General features: G+C 50.6%; 1 protein-coding gene across 1 annotated transcript; it reads right to left on the bottom strand.

Annotated features, from left to right (window-relative positions):
- Positions 1-16,077: 16,077 nt before the first annotated feature.
- On the bottom strand, positions 16,078-18,141 carry SPPL2C (signal peptide peptidase like 2C). The gene has a single exon (XM_061176313.1). The coding sequence runs from the start codon at positions 18,139-18,141 to the stop codon at positions 16,078-16,080; it is 2,064 nt and encodes a 687-aa protein (XP_061032296.1).
- Positions 18,142-19,212: the final 1,071 nt, after the last annotated feature.

The raw sequence follows: 19,212 nt of genomic DNA, 5'->3' as shown, positions 1-19,212 counted from the left end.
TCTCCTCAGAGAGGCTTTTCCCTGGACACAGTATGGAGGTGGGGTTCTTGTGAGTGGTGTGTGTATATGCTGAGGTCTGGTGAGCACACAGGGCAATGGACTTACTGATGTGCAGGGTCACGTGACTAGTTCAGACCAATGAGTTGTGATGGGTGTCACTTCCAGGCTGGAGCATTTGATTGCTTGTGAGTCCCTCCAGAGTTCTCTCCGTCCACTGAGGTGAGTGGAAGCACAGGTAAGATGGAGCCTCCTTCAGGTAGGGCCCCTGAGTGATTACCATAAACTGCAAGCTCCCTCCTGATCCTCATGGGACGTGTAACATGAGAGGAAAGCAAACTTCTGTCAAACCATTGAGGTTCGGGTATCCTTTGTTATTGCACCATAATCTAGCTTATCCTGACTGTTACAAGGGCATACACAGAAATCAACCCATATTCAAAGAAACCATCCCATTCCAACCAGCCAGTGGAGTCCATTCAAATGCCAAGATAATCTGGGGTTAAAAAAAAAAAAAAAAAGGTCATGAAGTTAATTAACAAACATTTTATTGAGTTAAAAACACCAGCAAGCTAAAAAAAGAAATGGCTTGTTTGTGTTATGTTTCAGTTGTTTACAAATTCAAGAGAGTGAAACAGCGTGAGCACAGTGTGTGCCCTTTTTCTTGCTCTGTGTGATGTGGGGGACCGGCTATTACAAAGTCACAGAGGGGTTTTTGTGTCCAACAGCAGCATTTCAGGGCCCATGTGCTTTGCGTATTCATCCACAATAACTACTTTCTTCTTGTAAGTTCAGGCCAATGACTTTGGGTTTGGGGTGTGGCATCAAAATTATGAACAGGCTAGAGAAGAAAAATTGTACCAAACATGATAACGATAAGGGTGCATGTCTCTTTAAGGAAGACAAATGTGAATATTCAAACTAGATAAACCAGAAAGAGTGACCAATGACTAAAGCAACTCTTTTACAAAGAAGTCTTCTGTCCTAATTCCCTTGGTGCCCTGAAGTGTTTGCTTCTAGATCCCAAGATTCCAGAGGTGGAGGTAAACGGCAAAGAAATGTGAAGCTAAGATTCATTACCATTTGACAAAAAAGATAAAACATTTTGTAGATAAATGCACAAAAGAGAAAAATTCAATTTAATATTCATGTAGTTAAAAAAGAAACAACCCTATGGCTTAAACTTTAAGCCTTAAAAAAAAAGGCATACCTGTCCAGGATAAGTTTTCATCACCACATTTTTTCTTAAATAGTTTGCAAACATCACATGGAAACCCTGAGTGTTGATTAATTATTAGGATTCCTTATTGCCAATGCTACTAACTAGCAGGTATTATTGGGTAAAACGCTTGACTTCTCTGTACCTGTTGCCTCATTTGTAAAATGAGTGGGTTGGAATAAAAGACCGTCCAGGGGCCTCTCAGCTCTGAAAAATTCTGACTTTTTGAAAAGTAGCATCCTGGAGAAAAACATGGGCCCATCCTTTGTATATAAATGATACATTTTCTGAGAAAATTGACATTCCAAATCTGACATTTTAAAATAGAAAATAACTTTCTTCCAGATAGGGCTGGTTTCTTAAAAAAGTCAGATTTGTCAGCGTCCAAGGTTTTTGGTGCCCTGAGGAGGGGCCACTGGAGTCAGGAGCCAGTGCGCTCTGGGCACCTGCTGTCGACTGCAGCATCTGGGTGGAGAAGGTAAAGCAAGAACAGCTGGAGACGCCAGCCAGGTCTCCCAGGGTCTTCCTGCTGCTAAGGAACCAGACCTCATACCTACCAAGGACAGCCCCTGGGCTGAACATGGGGCGATGTGGACACCCCCTGTTCTGTCTGCTTAAGACTTGTTCCCTTTTTCTAGGGCATGGATGTCCTCTTCTTTAGGAGAAATGCCCCTTTTGTGCATGGGAACCATGTGGTTCTTTTTTTTTTTTCCTAGCACTTGTTTTTATTAAGGCAATTTTTAAAGAGCAGTTTTATGTTCACAGCAAAATTGAGGGGAAAGTACAGAGATTTCTCATATACTCCCTGCTCCCCCTGAAATACACAGCCTTGCCCATTATCAGCACCCCCACCAGAGTGGTACATTTGTTACAATTGATGAACATGCATTGACACGTTATAAACACCCAAAGTCCATAGCTTACATTATGGTTGTATATTCTATGGCAGTGGTCCCCAACCTTTTTGGCACCAGGGACCGGTTTCGTGGAAGGCAATTTTTCCACGGACGGGGGTGGGGGATGGTTCAGGCGGTGATGCGAGCGATGGGGAGTGATGGGAAGTGGAAGGTGAAGCTTCACTCACTCGCCCGCTCACCTCCGGCTGTGCAGCCCGGGTTCCTAACAGGCCTTGGACTGGTACCGGAAGGTTGGGGACCCCTGTTCTATGGGTTCCGACAAACGTATAAAGATATGTATCCGTCATTATGGTACCACACTGAGTACTTTTCACTGCTTTAAAAATCCTCTACGCTCTACCTGTTCATCCTTCCCCTACAGCCCCTAGCAACCACTGATTTTGTAGTGTTGCCTTAATTTTTTCTTTTTCAGAATGTCATATAGTTGGAATCATGCAGGATGTTTTCTGATCCACTCTGACAATCTCTGTCTTTCAACTGGTGCATTTAGACCATTGATGTGTAAGGTGATTGTTGATATAAGAGTTGGATTAATATTTGTCATATTTGTTACTATTTTCTATTTGGGGAACCATGTGGCTCTGATCGGAGGCCCCTGTGATGGTGTCCACCCCTCTGGTCCTGCAACTGGGCACCTGATCCAGGCGGGGCTGACCTGTAGGCCTCTTTCTAGTCGGAACTAGAGGAAGAGGCTCCCTTCCTCTCCGGTGGCCAGGGTTCTAGCCTTGTGGAGAAAGTCCCTCCAAGAGAAACAGAAACAGGAAGGGGAGAGATCCGAAGGGGTCTGAGTCCCCACCTGGACCTTCCCCTGCCTTCCCTGTAGCCTGTTCTGAACCCACAACCCCCCATCCAAGGGAATTGCAGTTAACCATTTGCACCTCATGAGACTGGACTTGAGGGAAAGAAGGAAGAAGGAGAGAGTCCTGGAAGCTTTTCTGCATGTTGAGCCTGGGGAATCCAGCCTTGGAAAGTCACGTGGAGCCAAAGCATGGAAGATGAGGCCAGGCCCAAAGGCCACTGGGGAAGGGCAGGCTAGACCAGCAATAAAGTCCCGCTGGAAAGAGGGTTTATCAAAGGATGGCAAATCTCACTAAGTGGGGAAAGAGAGAGAAGGGGCCAAAATCTTAGGAAGTCTGGTGAAAAGAAGACGGGTGGAAAACAGCGGTTGAGAGAAAGGGTGAGGCAAAAAGAGAGAAAGAGGGGAGGAATGATATATCATTGTGTTGAGAGACATTTCTGAGAATAAATTTGGGTTTCAGTGCAAGGATCTGAGAAGACATCAAAACAGGACACTCTATGCCTTAAGTGAATTTGGGAGGGACATTATGTACTCAGGAGACGGAAAAACACTGTGCTACAGAGTGTAAATGGACTTAGGGGAGACTCACTTGAAATAGATTCACTCTGACCCTTCACTTCTCTTCAAGCTCTGTTTACCTTGAGACTGGCCGCCAATTGCTTAAAGCCAGGCTCTACCTTATATTTCATGTTCTACCAAGACTTATACTGTTGTTGGCTTTGATGAGATGGTGGAGGCAGCCTCACACCACCCCTCCCCCTTCCCCCTCCTCCTCTCCCACCCTATCCCACCCCCAGCATTTAAAACCCTTTTGAGGTTTCCTACCTGCCTGAGGCTGAAATCCTAACTCCTTTCCTGGGTCTCCCAGGCCCTCTCTGATCTGACCCTGCCTTTCTCCCCTCCCTCATTGTTATCTTGGGCGGTCTGGGAGGCCTCACAAAGGCCCTAAGTCAGGAATGAGCTGGGAAGTGTGAGGACTGGAGAGAAGCAGGTGTGTGTGTGTCGGGGGACAGAGTAGGGAGGGGGCAGCATAGGACACAGCCTCAGATTCCGGTTAAAGAAATTCAGAGCTGGAAGCAACCTCGGAGAGGCCCTAACTCAACCCCTTTAATTTATTTATTATTTTTATGTATTTATTTTTTAATTGAAGTATAGTTGATTTACAATATTATATTAGTTTCAGGTGTACAGAGTAGTGATTCAGTATTTTTACAGATTATACTCCATTAAAAGTTACTATAAGATAATGGCTCTAATTCCCTGTGCTATACAATGTATCTTTGTTGTTTTTCTATTTTATACATACATAATTGACATATAACATTGTATTACTAACTCTTTTATTTTAAAGACCAGGAAATTGCAGGTCAGAGAAGGTTAAATTACTTGTGCAGGTTTTTAAAATAATTATTTTAAAAACCTGCCTAAGTAATACACGAGCTTTCATGTTAAAAATTCAGAGAATACGGAAAAAGAAAAAGCCCCCTTTGACACAGCCCCACCCACCCGTGCCTGTCCCAATCTCTGCCCCACTGTCCTCTCCAGAGGGAACTTTGACCAGTCGAGAGGGTGCTGTTCCTGACTTTTGGGTCGGCCTATACCTTTGTATATGTACGTTTAGAAATGCACGGCTTTATTTGGGCTTTTCCTTCACATCAGTGGAATTATACTTTTTGGCTTTGGAAACCTTTTCACTTTTGTTCATGTGGATGGATTGCATTCTTTTTACCTGCTGCATAGTATTTCATGGTTAGATGCACTATATCATTTAACCTTTCCTCTCTTGGGCATTTGGGTTGCCCCCGGTTATTAGAAACAGGGCTGTGGCGAATACCATTGGACATGCCTCTTTGAATACAAGTGCAAGGATTTGGGTAAATACCAAGCCGTGGAATTCCCAGGTCCAGGGGTACTCATAATGAAATTGTAATCAATGCTGCCAAAGTGCTCTCCAAAAAGGATGTATCAAATCGCCTTCCCACCAACGGTATGTATGACAGCCTGCTTCTCAGCACCAGTACCTCCAATGCTGGGTCTTATTAATCTTTATAATTCTTGCCCCTGTGTTGGGAAGACAGTGATACCTCTGTTACTGTTGTTACAGTAGTTGTTATTTACTTTTTTATTTTGAAATAAGTTTAGGCTAACGGAAAAGTTCTGAAAATACAGAGTTCTTATAGTCCCTTCCCCCAACTTCTCCTCATGTCAGCATCTTACATAACCTCATACAGTGATCAAAACTAAGACATTAATTAACACTGGTACAAAGCTATTTAATAAACAGCAGACTTTACTCAGATATCACCAATTTTCTCACCCGTGTTCTGGTTGTTTTAAGTTTTGTTTCCCTAATTACTAGGAAGATCGAACATCTTTTTGTACTTTTTTTTTTTTTGGCCATCTGTGTTTCTTCTGTACAATGCCAGTTCAAAATTCTTTGCCCATTTTTTCCCCTCTTGGATCGTTTGTCTTTTTATAATGATTTGCAGAGGCTCTTTATTTAAGAACTCTTCTAAGCTCACACAGCTAATGAGTGAAATGAAAACCCAGGTCTATTGATTGCCTATTTCCACTACAAACACCCTGTCCTCAGTTCTCCTGCCTCTCCATTGCTTCCTTTCTCCCCTGGTCCATGCTCTGTGGTCCCCAGCTGGGAGGCCATGTTCTTATCAGCATCCCCCAGAGAATCAAGTGGGGCCAGGGCTGCTCGCTTGTGCCTCATTTCACTCATCATCGCCGGGCTAATGACATTAGAGGCCGCCTGGGATGGGCCTTTTCTGGACACCCGCTTGCTTTCTGGAAATTCTCATCTCCCTCTGAGGCAGGCCGCAGAGAACGCTGGCTGCTGAGGCCCAAGAATGTGCCATTGGCTGATTGTCCCTTCTTTAATTGCTGTCCTGGCAATCATAAAACCTCCTGCCCTGGCAGAATGGAAACTGCAGAAGGAGGGAGCGTGCGTCTTGGTATCGCTGGGACCCCTGCAATTCCCAGAACACTGCCTGGGGCGCTCCGAGCCCCCTCTCAGGCCACTCTCTCATCCTCCAGCCACAGCTCCGGAAATTGACAGGAGATGGCAGGCCGGGATGGGCACTGCCGTGGGCAGGGGTGCAAAGGTGGCGCCCTTCTTGGCTGCTCTGCTTCCACCCAACCATCGGTTCCTTGAGGAGGGGGGCTGTGTCTCGATATTCTTCTCCCTCTGGCTCTAAAATGGGGCTGAACAGAAATCTTGTCACTTGTAGTTACTCTAGATAAGGAAGGAGATGGGGTGGAGACACCCTTTGTCCCTAGTGTGGTCCCAAATGTTTGGCGGGGACAGTGGTGTAGTGTGTTGAACGGTGCCCCCCTCCCCAAATATATGTCCACCCAGAACCTGTGATTGTGACCTAATTAGGAAAAAGGGTCTTTGAGGATGCAATTTTTTTTAACTTTTAATTTTATATTGGAGTATAGTTGATTAATAATGTTGTGATAGTTTCAGGGGTACAGCAAAGTGATTCAGTTATACATATACATGTATCTAGTCTTTTGCAAATTCTTTTCCCATTTAGGTTGTTGAGGATGTAATTATTAAGAACCTCAAGAAGAGGTCATCCTGGGTTACTGAGGTGGTCCCTAAATCCAGTGACACATATTGTCATGCGATAAAGACAGAGGGAGATTGGAGACACACAGAGAAGAGGAGAAGGCCATGTGAACGTGGAGGCAGAGACTGGAGTTATTTAGCCGCAAGCCAAGGAACGCCTGGGGTCACCAGAAGCTGGAAGAAGGAAAGAAGACTTCTCCCTTAGAACCTTCCGAGGGCACGTGGCCCTGCTGACACCTGAAGTCCAGACTTCCATCCTCCAGACTGTGAGAAAATAAACTTCTGTTGTTTTAAGCCACTTGGTTTGTGGTAATTTGTTATAACAGCCACAGGCAACTAATATAGGTGGGAACCAACCAGGCCATTAAAACCCATAATCCTTGAAGGGACTACAGAAATCATCCATTGTTGCCTGAGTAGGAAAATGAGGACAACAGGGAGGGATGACCTGCCTCTGACCAGCATAAGCAAACATCAGCATGTTTCATTTATACACAATAGCCTGTGTGGTAGTATCTCTTTGTCAGCCCCACAGGGGACAGGTGGAGAGCAAGGCACTGGCTCTTCACCATGGAAGGAAGGTGGGAATTTTCTCTGTGGAAAACAGAGGGCGGGGGTGGGGTTTGTTTTGAGAACCTGTGGGAAGCGCCCAGCTCCTTCCCAGGCCCCCTCCAGGCCCTGGGGAGGGGCCTCAGAATTTGCATTTCTTTTGTTTGTTTCTTTCTTTGATTAAGAAGACATTGGATGATTTTTTTTTTAACTGAAGTATAGTTGATTTACAGAATTTGCATTTTTGACAAGTTCCCAGGCAAGCCTGCTGCTGCTGGATCAAGGATCACTCTTTGAGAACCCTTGCTCTAAAGCAGTGCTTCTTAGACCTTCATAAGCAGAGGCTTCACCTTGGGATCGTGTTATAATTCAGATTCTGACAACCCTTTGTACTATCTGACCCTGCTCTCCTCGCTGTCCTTTTCCAGCCGCAGCTGATTGGACCAGGAGTAGATGTTGAATCAAGGGCCCATGGGCTCACCAACAACCAATGAAAAGACCCCGACCACATAGAGTAAATCTAAGCCCAGCCGAGTCCCTCTCTTGAGAATCAGAATGGTGTCTGAATAGAGACCATTGCCCACTGGGGGTGGTCCCTGGGCAGAGACCACGATGCAGAGTTGGGACGAGTGACACGACGAGCCTAGAGCAAAATGAGCGTGCAGAGGCAGCTGGCTCGGGAGGGGAAGAGAGGAAGTGGATGCACAGAGCCTGTACAGCCTGGAGAGGCAGAAGATGCCTTTGCTTTCTGACAGCTCTCTAATTCCCAATTCCCACGAGCCCCAACTGGGCTGTTTGCCCTGGTGCTCTGAGAAACCCCGTGTCTTTCCAATAAGCTCCTCTTTTTTTTTTTTTTTTAAATTATTAGCACCTTTAATTATTATTTATTTATTTATTTATTTATTTGGTTGTGTTGGGTCTTCGTTTCTGTGCGAGGGCTTCCTCTAGTTGCGGCAAGCGGGGGCCACTCTTCATTGCGGTGCGCGGGCCTCTCACTATCGTGGCCTCTCTTGTTGCAGAGCACAGGCTCCAGACGCGCAGGCTCAGTAGTTGTGGCCCACGGGCCTAGTTGCTCCGCGGCATGTGGAATCTTCCCAGACCAGGGCTCGAACCCGTGTCCCCTGCATTAGCAGGCAGATTCTCAACCACTGCGCCACCAGGGAAGCCCAAGCTCCTCTTTTTGCTTGAGATACTTTGAATGGGTTCCTGCTCCTTGAAGCCAAAGGGCCTGAATTAATCAGAATGTACGAATCTATGCCCTCATCCACCCGCTCCTGACGGTGAAACCCTCTGAGGCAGGAACTACATCCCGGGTCATGTTTGTGTCCAGGACCTTGGACAGGGCCCTGCACAGGGGTGCTGGAGAGTGCGGCGTGAATCTCCGGATACAACGTGCATATAGGTATTAGGTGCAAGAGCACATTCCAAGTGAGTGGAAGGCGGAGCAGAGGCACGGAGCTGGGCGAGCATGTGAGGAGGGCTACACACACAGGGTGGCTGGGGGATATAGCAGGCAAGCTTGGCTGTAGGGAAGGCTGATCACGGACTGCCTTAAACACCAAGCCAAGGAGCTGGGCTTGGTTTGACAGGCAGGAGGGAGGCATCCAAGGTCTTTCAGCCAGAAGGACACGACCAAGAACAGTTGTGCTCTTTTATTTTTCTCAAGGATCCTAATGACCTCTCATCCCCAGGTGAGAGGTGACATCTTGAAATAAGCCTGTAAAAATGGGAAGGAGAAAATAGATCCCAGAGGTTTTCCTAGCATAGAATCAACAGGAAATTGCGACTGGTTGGACACCGTGCTAATCCCGGGAATGGAGAGTATTCTGTTAATAAACCAGAGTGTGGAAATAAAAGTCCAACCTCACTGTTAAGTAGAGACATGCAAATTGAAAGTGATACTGTTTTTCATCATAGCAAATAGGAAAAGATCCTGGTGAAAGTGTGGTAAAATGGTTACTTCCATGTTTTACAGCACACGCAGAGGATAAATTGACACACACATAATTTGGAAAGTAATTTAGCAAAATGCATTACCATCTTTAAAGATTTTCATACCCCTAGTTTCCCAGAAGTAAAATTACTAGATCTATCTTACAGAAATCTCCTAAAACATGTAATTTACTGCCAAAGATATTCCTCACGGTGCTGTAGGAAACAGATCAAACATCCAATAAAGAGAATGTGAAGTCTATGAAGTTATATCTGCTATAGAATACTACATAGCCTGTTCCAAACAAAGGTTCAAAGGGTACATAGAATATTCATAGCAGAATACCAATGTATATATCCATTTTGATAATAACTATGTAAATGAAACACACAAATAAAAACCTATGAATGGGAAAAATATGACTGCATGGAAATATACCGAAGTTTAACAGGAATTGTGCTTTTTTCCTACTTTTCTGTGCTCTCCACTTTTTCTCCAAAGCACAATAAAATCACGATGAAAAGAAATCCCTGGAGCCTGATAAAGCAGCTGGAACCGGGAAACACTCACTGGCTATTGTAACGGAGACCCCCAACTCCTGTCTATCCTTCACTGACTCCGGGTGCCCGGCTCTCCCCAGCGGGAAGGAATAGGAGTGTTGCTGTGGGGCTGTGTCTTTGTCTCGTCTGCTCTGTGAGACATTTAATTCTCAAGCACAGGGCTGGGCACTCAGGCAGCTTGTGTCAGGGTTGCCTGCTGACCAGTGTGCTAGTTTCCTGTGGCAGCTGTAACAAATTACCACAATCTTGGTGGATTAAAACAACAGACATTCATTCTCTCACAGTTCTGGAGGCCAAAAGTCTGAAATCAGGACTACTGACCTGAAATCAAGAGGTTGGCAGGCCAGAGCTCCTTCTGGAGTGTCCCAGGGAGAATCTGTTCTTTGCCCCTTCCAGCTCCTGGCGGCTGCCGGCAATCCTTGGCTGGTGGCCACATCACTCCCAGCTCTGCTTCCATCTTCACATTGCCTTCTCCACTTCTGTGTGTGTAATCCTCCTCTGTCTCCCTCTTATAAGAACCCTTGTGATTACATTTAGGACCTACTTGGATAATACAAGATAGATTCCCTACCTCAAGATCCTTAACTTAATCACCCCTGCCAAGTCGTCTTTTTTTTTCTTCCATATAAGGTAACATTCACAGGTTCCAGGGATTAGGACATGACTATCTTTTGGAGGGAACGCCATTCAATTTATCGCAACCAGCGTTAAGAATTAAGTGATGTGGGTTGAGACCAGACCCACCCTTGGCTCACACTCTTGTGACTATAGCAGGGGATGGCCTGGAAGACAATCTGGGCTGTGATGGGTGAGGATTCCCAGGAGGGCTGCCTCTCTTGCCCAGGTTCACTTCATTGTCTGGGTCAGAACTGCAGGCAGTGGCCAGGCTTTGCCCAGGATGATTTATGATGGGCTGAGGATTTTGCCCAGAGAAGTTCTCCACTCTCTGGATCCAAGAGTCTCCTGCTTTAAGAAAACCAAGAATGTGGTGGGAAATTGGGACCTTGTGAAACAATCCCTGAAAGGCAAGCAGTTGCATTCCAGAAAGAGTTGCCTGTTTGTGAAGGGTTCTTGGGTTAGTTTCCAGGTTCTTAGTTACCTTCGCCTTGTCAGTGGCTTGCTGTGTGACCTCGGGCAGGCGGCTCTCGCTCTCTGTCGTCAGTTATGGAGAGTTCTGAAAGGTCCCTGGAGGCTCTGCCAACATCCTCACTCAGACCTCATACACCGTCCTCCCCCTAGTCTTTTGCACCGTTCAAGTCCTTAAGAGGCTGGGGAAGCCACTTAAAGGCATTTCTCAGAACTACTCCTCCCCATGTCAGCAGCCCAAGGTTCTCCCAGTGGAGCCTCAGTTTCCCTTTCCAGCTTCCCCCTCCTGGGGTCTCTCTGAGACTGTGTTCCATAATTCTAGGTGGGCTCAGGGGTGAGATGTGAGACCTGGTCTCAGACTTACATGGCTGGAAGAACTCTAGCCAAGCGTCCTAGAGGCTGAAGAGTAGGTGTTCCCAAAGATAAAACTAAGCACCTGGAAAGTAAACCAGTGATGGGCAGGGATGTGCTCACAAACACAATGAATAATCGCTGTGCTGTGTGTGGGAAGGGGCATCTGTGGGCCTACAAGAACAAGTACTGGGGGTACCGGAGGACAAAATGGGGAGTCCCCCTCACCTAGCAATGGTCCACGTCCTGGGGGTCTTGAAACAGAGAATTCGTTATTCACAATAAGGTCACTTATTCAAGGTGACCTGATTCTATGGGGGTGGGGTAAGCACCAGGGCATGGACCCTTCAAGCATTAAGGATGTTTAGTGATGCTGCATTGGGGCTACGTCATTTCATAAACTATCAAAATACTCTCAGACCCTTCTCCAGGACACCTCCGCTTCCTCACAGTCAGCTTCTAAAGAGTTAACCTTGGGCCCAGTAGGGACTCCAGAACTTTGCAGATGGGTAGTTTATTATACGTTTTTTGAATATCACCCCTGACTATAATTATTCCAAAGTTCCCTGATGGAATGCCCCTGGCCCTTGGAGTGTGAGCCTGCCTGCTCTTACATTACTGACCAGGAGATGGCAGGACAGGAGCGCACAAAGTTCAGCGTTGCAGGAAAAAAGGCACAAAACCGTCCACGTTTCAGTCTAACTGAGGAGGGATTCCTCTTCTGGTTATGCGGTGGTGCCCTTGTTCACTGCCAGGCACCCACCCTCACACCGCACCGCACTGGGCATGGCCGGACATCCTCATTCCAAGGGAAGAGGATGACTCCCCCTCTGGGAGCTCAACCAGGAAGAATTGTAAGCTGATTTGGGAAAGACGGCATTTGGAGGTGTGACAAGTGCTGTCCTGGAAAGTTTGCTCTGAAACCTGGGCATCCGGTAATGAGATAACATGTGTATCTAGCCTATCATTAGTGCTTAGCACGTGTTAGCTGTGTGAATATGTACCTCACCTCATTTAATCCTTTCGACAAACCCACAGTGTAAACCTTTGCAGCCCATTTTACGGATGAGAATATCAAGACACAGAGGGGTGGCTTCAGTTGTCCAGCAGCACACGGCAAGTGAATAGCAATGCTGGACTTTGAATCCAAGTCTCAGTGACTCAGAGTGCAGCTGTGTCCTCCTGTGCTAGCTGAAGAGATGCTTGATGGTGAATCACAAACCTTCCACACACAATTACTTCTCAAAGAGAATAGAGAGCTGAACCTCCTGAGGGGCACAAGGCAAAGGAATGGGTAGACCCTGGGTTTTCCCGGAGGAGGCATATTTTGCAGATTGGGGTGTGCAGAGAGGAGCGGTATTGAGGATGGAACTGATCCCAGCTGCTGGGCTGGGAGGCAGAAGACCAGAGTTGTGTACTATTTATGCTGTCCCATTGCTGTGTGACGTTGGGCAGCTCCTGACCCTCTCTGGGCTTTGCTTTCCTCATCTGTGGGATAGAGCATCTCTCGGGTCCTTGCTGGTTCTCACTATCAAGGGAAGCCAAAATCTCTGGTACCAAACTTCTCATCAACTAGAAAAAAACTAGGCTGTGACTATTCAGCTCATGGGGTTCTCGCTGGGATTAAATGAGGCCACAAAGAAAAATGCCGGGCAGCCTGAACACAGCACAGCCCCAGAGCTGGGACTGGGCCACCTGGAGCCCTGGGCATGGCTCAGGAGTTCATTCCTGCCCTGGTCCCATCTTAGTTTTTTTTTTCTGGTGGGGGGGGTTGGTTTTTTTGGTCGCACTGTGCAGCTTGTGGGATCTTAGGTCCCTGACCAGAGATTCCACTGGACTGCCAGGGAATTCCCCACCTCCCCATCTTAGGTTTCACCTGTCACACGTTGGGCTCTGCAGATGTTGAGATGGGGTTCGAAGTGCAAAAGCAGCAGAGGAGGGAACAGGTGAGGGCAGGGGAGCCATCAGACCGGGGTGCAGGCTTGCCTGCCACCGTCTCTGCTAGCCCAGGGGGAGATGGTCAGGCCCTGGTCCCACTGTCCTGCTCTGTCATTAGCTACCTGAGGGTGCAGTACGGATGTGTGTGCATGTCTGCTTGCACGTACCCGTGTGTGTGTGTATACATGCACACGTGCAGTACTCTGTGTCCCTCTGGCACTCAGATGGGGGTTGCCAACTCTGGGCACCTCTGACAGGTGACAGCCACCTGGATTCAGCCCAATCCCTGGGAAGCAGACTGGCAAAGGGAAGCACAGCCCGCAGCTCAGAGAGGATCCTGGCTCTGGAGTCAGGGCAGGAGCAGGGGATGCTGGGCCATCAGAGAAGAGCAGCGACAGCGGCGCTACCAGACGTCGGGAGCCCAGGCTCGGCTGCTTACCCGGACGGTTTAATACGCGTCGGAACCCCCGAGGTAGGCGGTGTCATTCCCCCCATTTTATAGACAGAATGGTCTCTGAATGTTAGCCCCTGTTGGGTAGAAGAGTGAGGACAGAGTTGGAGTCATTCTTCCCTGAATCTGTTTGGACATGGCGGGGGGTGGGATGGGGAGGGTTTCCCTCCTCAGACCGTCCCCTTGAGCATCCTCTCCTTGGAGGCAGGCATCGCCCTGCCCAGGGGGCTCCAGTTCAGCGTCCTCAGAGCCACACCGACTGCAAGTTCCTGGGAGAGCAGAGCTCCCTTGCCCCCCAGTCTAGGCGGTGAGGGGGACCGAGAGGCCTCGGCTCTGTTCAGCCCTCCCCCTTGGGCCTGGCAGAGGGGTATAGCCCACCCTTGGCGGGCCCAGTGATGCAGGTCAGCAGTGGGGAGGTCGCCCTGGCTGGAGGTGAGCCAGAGCCTGCGGAGGCCCCTCTGTCCAGTCCAGATGGTCGCTGGCTCCAGCAGAAGGGGCTGCCAACCCCTCCGGTCAGTGTCCTGGCCCGGGTTCCTTGCTCTGCCCTTGTCCAGACCAGGCCTTCAGATGCTGTTTGCCGAGGGGGCTGCGCTTCGTCCCCAGTGAGTGGGACTTTCTTTGAGATGCCCTTTACCTGGCCCCCTTCCTCCCTACCCCCAGGGCCCAACCAGAACCCTCAGAGTCTCATCTCCACACTGACCAAGGCCCTGCAGTACCCCAGGGAGGCGGCCTGGGGTGTTCCCTCATGGTGTTCAGGCTGGAGCAACTCATTCATGCATTCATTCATTACAACCAGCTTCAAGAATTAAGTGAGGTGGGTTGAGACCAGATCTACTCTTGGCTCACACTCTTGTGGCTGCAGCAGGGGATGGTGTGGAAGGCTGTGATGGGTGAGGATTCCCGGGAGGGCTTCCTCTCTTGCCCAGGTTCACTTCATTGTCTGGGTCAGAACTGCAGGCAGTGGCCAGGCTTTGCCCAGAATTCATTGATTCATTCATTCCATTCATTCATTCAATGATTCATTCATTCATTCATTCCTCCAACAAATATAACTCAAGCACCTGCTACATACCAGGCCCTGTTCTACACAGATGAACAAGACAGAGGGCTCCCTGCCCTCACCAAGCTGACGTGACTGGAGGAGACGAGAAAACTAATGAACTGGGTATAGGGTGATGTGATTGAGGCCAGGGGCTGCTTTAGGAAGGGTCATCAAGGTAGGCTTCCATGAGGAGGGGGCATTTGAGTTGGGGCTGGACGGACAAGAAACTGGCCAGACCCGATTCTGGGGGTAGGAGGAGTGGAAAGTTGCAGGTAGAGGACTCAGCACGTGGGAAGGTCCTGGGGGGCAGGGGGAAGATGTGTGTGATGGGGGCTGGTGTGTGCTCGCTGGTGGTGGTGAGAGCAGGAATCCTGGGTGTGGAGGGGAGGAGGGGAGGAAGTTGGGGCCAGAACCCAAAGGCTTGTAGGAGTTGGATTTGATTCTTTCAGCTCCTTTCACAAAGGGGAGTAATATACACAGAGCTAAGATTCATATCCATCTCCCTACACGCATTGCGTCAGTCCTCGTATATAAGCCAATGCGGTCAAACCTCCCCCAAACCCCCACAGTAGGTTCTATTATTATCCCATTCTACAGATGAGAAAACCGAGGCACTAAGAGGTTAAATCACTTGCTCAATGACACAGGACAGGTCAGTGGTGGAGCTGGAATTTCCAGTAGGCTGCTGGTTCCAGAACTCTAACCACGGTACCGCACTGCCCCTCCCACATAGCCTCCTCCGGAAGCCTTCCCTCACCCCAGAGTTTGTTTGCTCTGCTTAAGCAACATATAAACACACCATAAAACTAAAGAAACTGTGGGGTCCTCAAGAGGTCATTTTGTCCATGCCCCTGCCTCCAGGCGGACATGGTATAAGTCCCATTTTGAAGATGAGACTCCTGAACCTCAAAGGGGTTAAGAGATTGGTCCATCATCCAGGGTCAGGGAAGGAAGCAAGGGAACCAAGGAGCCATGGTCTCCTAAATTCTTCCACTCCGGCTCCAACCTCTCCATCCTCGTTTTGAGATGATTCTCAAGTTGTTTCTTGTCTGTTCTCCATCCCCCACCCTTCCCCTAGCTGGACAGCAGTCTCCCTCTGTGCCCACCACAGGGTGGTGTATACAGTAGGCACATACTTGATGTCTGTGGATGCAGCAGGTGGATGACAGCAGGCACATGCTGGGCGTGGTGTTGCTGTCCAGGATGCCTAGAGCAGGGATGCTCAGCAGGAAGGGTGGTAGTGAGCTGACACACGAAGGCTGCTTAGAAATGCTCCAGTGAGCGAGGGAGCTGGGCTGTGGTATATCTGTCTGGGATGGGAAGGGTATCTCAGCCAGAGAGAAAAGCATGTGCAAAGAGAGAGGGAGAGAATGTGGTGTGATCAAGGAAGAGTCATGGTTCAACTGGACCTGAGCATGAGAAGAAGATGGGCAGTGAGGCCGGGGTTGGGCTGCAGAGAGAGATGGGGCCTGTCCTAAGGACCCTCCAGTCTCTGCATGGACTTATTCCGTGGTTGCTGCTTTCTTACAGTCCTAACACACAAAGAGGCTCCATTGGGTAGATATGGAATATCTTTAATGCCCCGATTTCTTTTTGCCACACATGGCTTTGCTCTGCAATAGTCCAGAGGCACAAGTCCCAGGGCCCCGGGTTCACAAAGGAGCCTGGGTCGACATGCTCTTCTTTACCTTCAGGCCCTTCTTCTTGTGGAGCCCCGTCCAGGGCAGGCCAGCATCGTGGGCCTGGGCCTGGGTGTGGGTGTGGCCCAGCTCCGAGGGCGGCGGCATGAGTGGCATCAGTGGTGTCAGCATGGCCAGTGGCATCAGTGGCATCAGCTCTTCTGAGGTCCCAGGGTGGGTACAGGGCAGCTCATCAGGCTCCAGGGTGGCATCACTCCAGCCCTCAGAGCTGTCACTGTGGCCTTCAGGACTGGTGGCTTCATCCTCAGATATGGTGACAATCTCAGCCGTGTCCTTCCCGAGGTCGCTGTCTAAGTTCCCTGCCAGGTGCTCAGTGGCCCCCTCAAGCTCGCTGGCTCTGTGGATGTCTGCTGCATGCTCCTGCTTCTGGTCAAAGCCAACTGAAGGGGCCCCGCAGAGCCCTGGCACCAGCCGGGCGGGGGTCTTGACTCTGCCCTGGCCAGTCCAGAAGAGGGTGAGCTCTTGGCGGCAGGCAGCCACGGCCAGGCTGGTGAGCAGGGTGCTGGACACCAGGTAGAGCAGGGCGGGCTGGCCCATCTGCATAAGCGCCATGGCAACAAAGGTGACCAGCAGGCCCACAGCGTAGGCCACGGTGCAGGCCACGAAGTAGACCTGCCGCGAGCAGATATGCACGTCAAAGCGGTGACAGTAGGCCACCAAGAAGCCGGGGACCACGATGTCACCGAAGCCAAGGATGGAGAAGGGCTGGTCACACAGGGTCAAGGCCGAGAAGCGCAGCCGGGGCACCTTGAGCACCATGGGCAGCCTCTCGTGGCTCAAGGAGTCTGCCGGGCCCGAGGCCACCTCCACCATGATGCTCTCGCCGGTCCTGGTGAGCAGGGGTGTGACGAAGACAAAGAAGACATCAAAGGCCAACAGGGCCAGCAGGAAGGAGGCACAGCTCTTGAGGGTGGGCAGGCGCACACGCTGCAGGACGAAAAGGCAGTAGGCCACACCCAGCATGTCCTGCAGGAGCCACGCCCAGTGGTCCTCGTTGCGGTAGGCGACCCAGAGGACCGTCACCACCATGCACAGGCCAGCCAGCAGCAGCAGGGGCAGCTGCAGACAGGCCCGGCGGCCGGGCAGGAACCACCGGTATTGCTGCAGGGGCAGGTGGTGCACCACGGGCACCAGGCAGCTGTAGAGGCCGGTGCTGGCGCCCAGGCCGAAGATGGCGATCATGACATAGACAAAGCAGTCGTAGAAGAAGTAGAGCAGCAGCATGATGGAGGAGGACATGGTGACCACTGCGCCCGTCATGGCCGGCGTGAAGTCCACTGTTGCGTCTTCTTCCTCGTGCCCCTGCTGGGCTGCCACTGCTTCCTGCTGATTGTGACCGCCAGGCCCCCCTCCCCCTTGGGCCAGGCGCCGCTGCACCCAGTCAGCCTCGGTCACTCCGGCCCAGTAGCCGCCCACGGCCACGGTGCCTACAGCCAGGATGAAGATGACCACCACGTTGTAGTCAAGGATGGGTTCTGGGGGTGCATACAAGGCCACGCGGACCCCGGCGCCACCGTGGGTGTAGCTGAGGATGTCGAGCATGTCGGTGTAGCGGAGCACGGCCACGGGGATGGTGAGGTCGGGCAGGGGCTTGTGGCGGTCCTGGGTCGCCGGGGTGGTGTCTGAGCGCTGCTGGCCGCTGACCTGGCTCACGATGAGCAGCCCGTGGGCTCCTCGGGCCTGAGCCAGCCAGCCTTTGGCGTAGAAGCTGCAGTTACCCCTCACGACCATGGCGGTGGTCTGGCGGAGGGGCCGCTGGCTCGGGGACCCGGGGTGGGCCTGGTGGGAGGAGTCCTCGCCTGGGCACCAGGGTGCCTGGGTGCCGTCGTGCAGGGGCAGGAGTGGGGCGTGGTGCAGGTCCTGGGGCAGGGTGACATAGTCGGAGCGGAATAGGACGCAGTAGTCCTTGCTCCAGTTGTCTGACACCACGTGGACCACAGCGTACTCCCCCCGGGCCATGGTGCTGACGAGGAGGAGGAGGAGGAGGAGGAAGAGGAGGAAGCCCAGGCACGCCATCCTCCTCAGGCACCTAATGCTGCGTCCCAGTGTGGCAGCTGCCCACAGCCCACTGCCCCCTCTCGGGGCTGGGTGTGGCCCTCTGTCACAGAGCAGCAGCTTTGTCTTCTGTCCAGGAAACCAGGGCCACACCTACCTAGTCACAAAGCTGTGCAGCCTCTCGGAATCCTGTCCCCCAACCGTGCCTCTGGGTGGAGAGGTCATCTGGGTCCCCATACTCTGCCTAGCTCCCAGTGGAGCTGGACCAGCTAATCTGAAACAAGAGGTGAGAGGATGGGGTTGAGGGTCCCAGACAGGATTCTGGACCCACCTTGCCCCTTGCACACTGGGCAACCCGGGCAGAGGCCTCTCCTCTCTGTGCCTGTTTCTTCAACTGCAGAGAAATGAGGACATTAGACCAGAGAGTTTCCAAGGCCCCTGGGAGCCCTGACCTCAGTGATATTGTGCACTTTTATTGAACTCTGACTAAGTGCCAGGTTCTTTACCTGTACTCACGGCACCCTGCAAGGAGGTATTACTACACCCATCCAGCATGAGGCTGCGAGCTGTCTTTTAAATCATGCCCCTTTGGGCAGGCACGTGACTGGAATTTTATTCCCAGACTCCCCTGGATTTAGGAATGGCCACGTGGCCATTTCTCACCAATGGAATTGAGCAGAAATGATGTGAGTCCCTCAGGGACCCGGACAGAGACTGTGGGGCTCCTCATCCATCCCTTTCCTTTTCTCACAAATCAGTCATGGACAGGCCATTGGCTATGGAGAGGAGGGCGTTGTCCTAAGGGATGGGGAGAAAGGGAGCTAAGGAACCAGGTCCCTGGATGTCTGCATGGAGCATGGGATGCTCACCGTGGGCTGTTAGATACATTATCTTCCATAAGCCACTGGCTTATTATGAGTCTCTTTGTTACAGCAGCTTAAACTTACCTGAATACCCCCACTTCATGGATGTGTAAACCGAGGCTCAGAGAAGCCCACCCCATGGGCCCCAGCCCCAGTTCCCAGATCCAGCTCTCACACTGGACATGACCCTTAGGTCTTGCCCTGTCCAGGGAACTGCCTGGGGCCTGCC

Source organism: Eubalaena glacialis, chromosome 19, assembly GCF_028564815.1.
Source record: "Eubalaena glacialis isolate mEubGla1 chromosome 19, mEubGla1.1.hap2.+ XY, whole genome shotgun sequence".
Lineage (NCBI taxonomy): Eukaryota > Metazoa > Chordata > Mammalia > Artiodactyla > Balaenidae > Eubalaena > Eubalaena glacialis.
Note: the sequence above shows the minus strand (reverse complement) of the source record. Positions and strands in the feature narration are given on the sequence as shown.

Coding starts and splice junctions, on each gene's coding strand:
- SPPL2C (XM_061176313.1), bottom strand. CDS start 18,141: ATGGCGTGCCTGGGCTTCCTCCTCTTCCTCCTCCTCCTCCTCCTCCTC.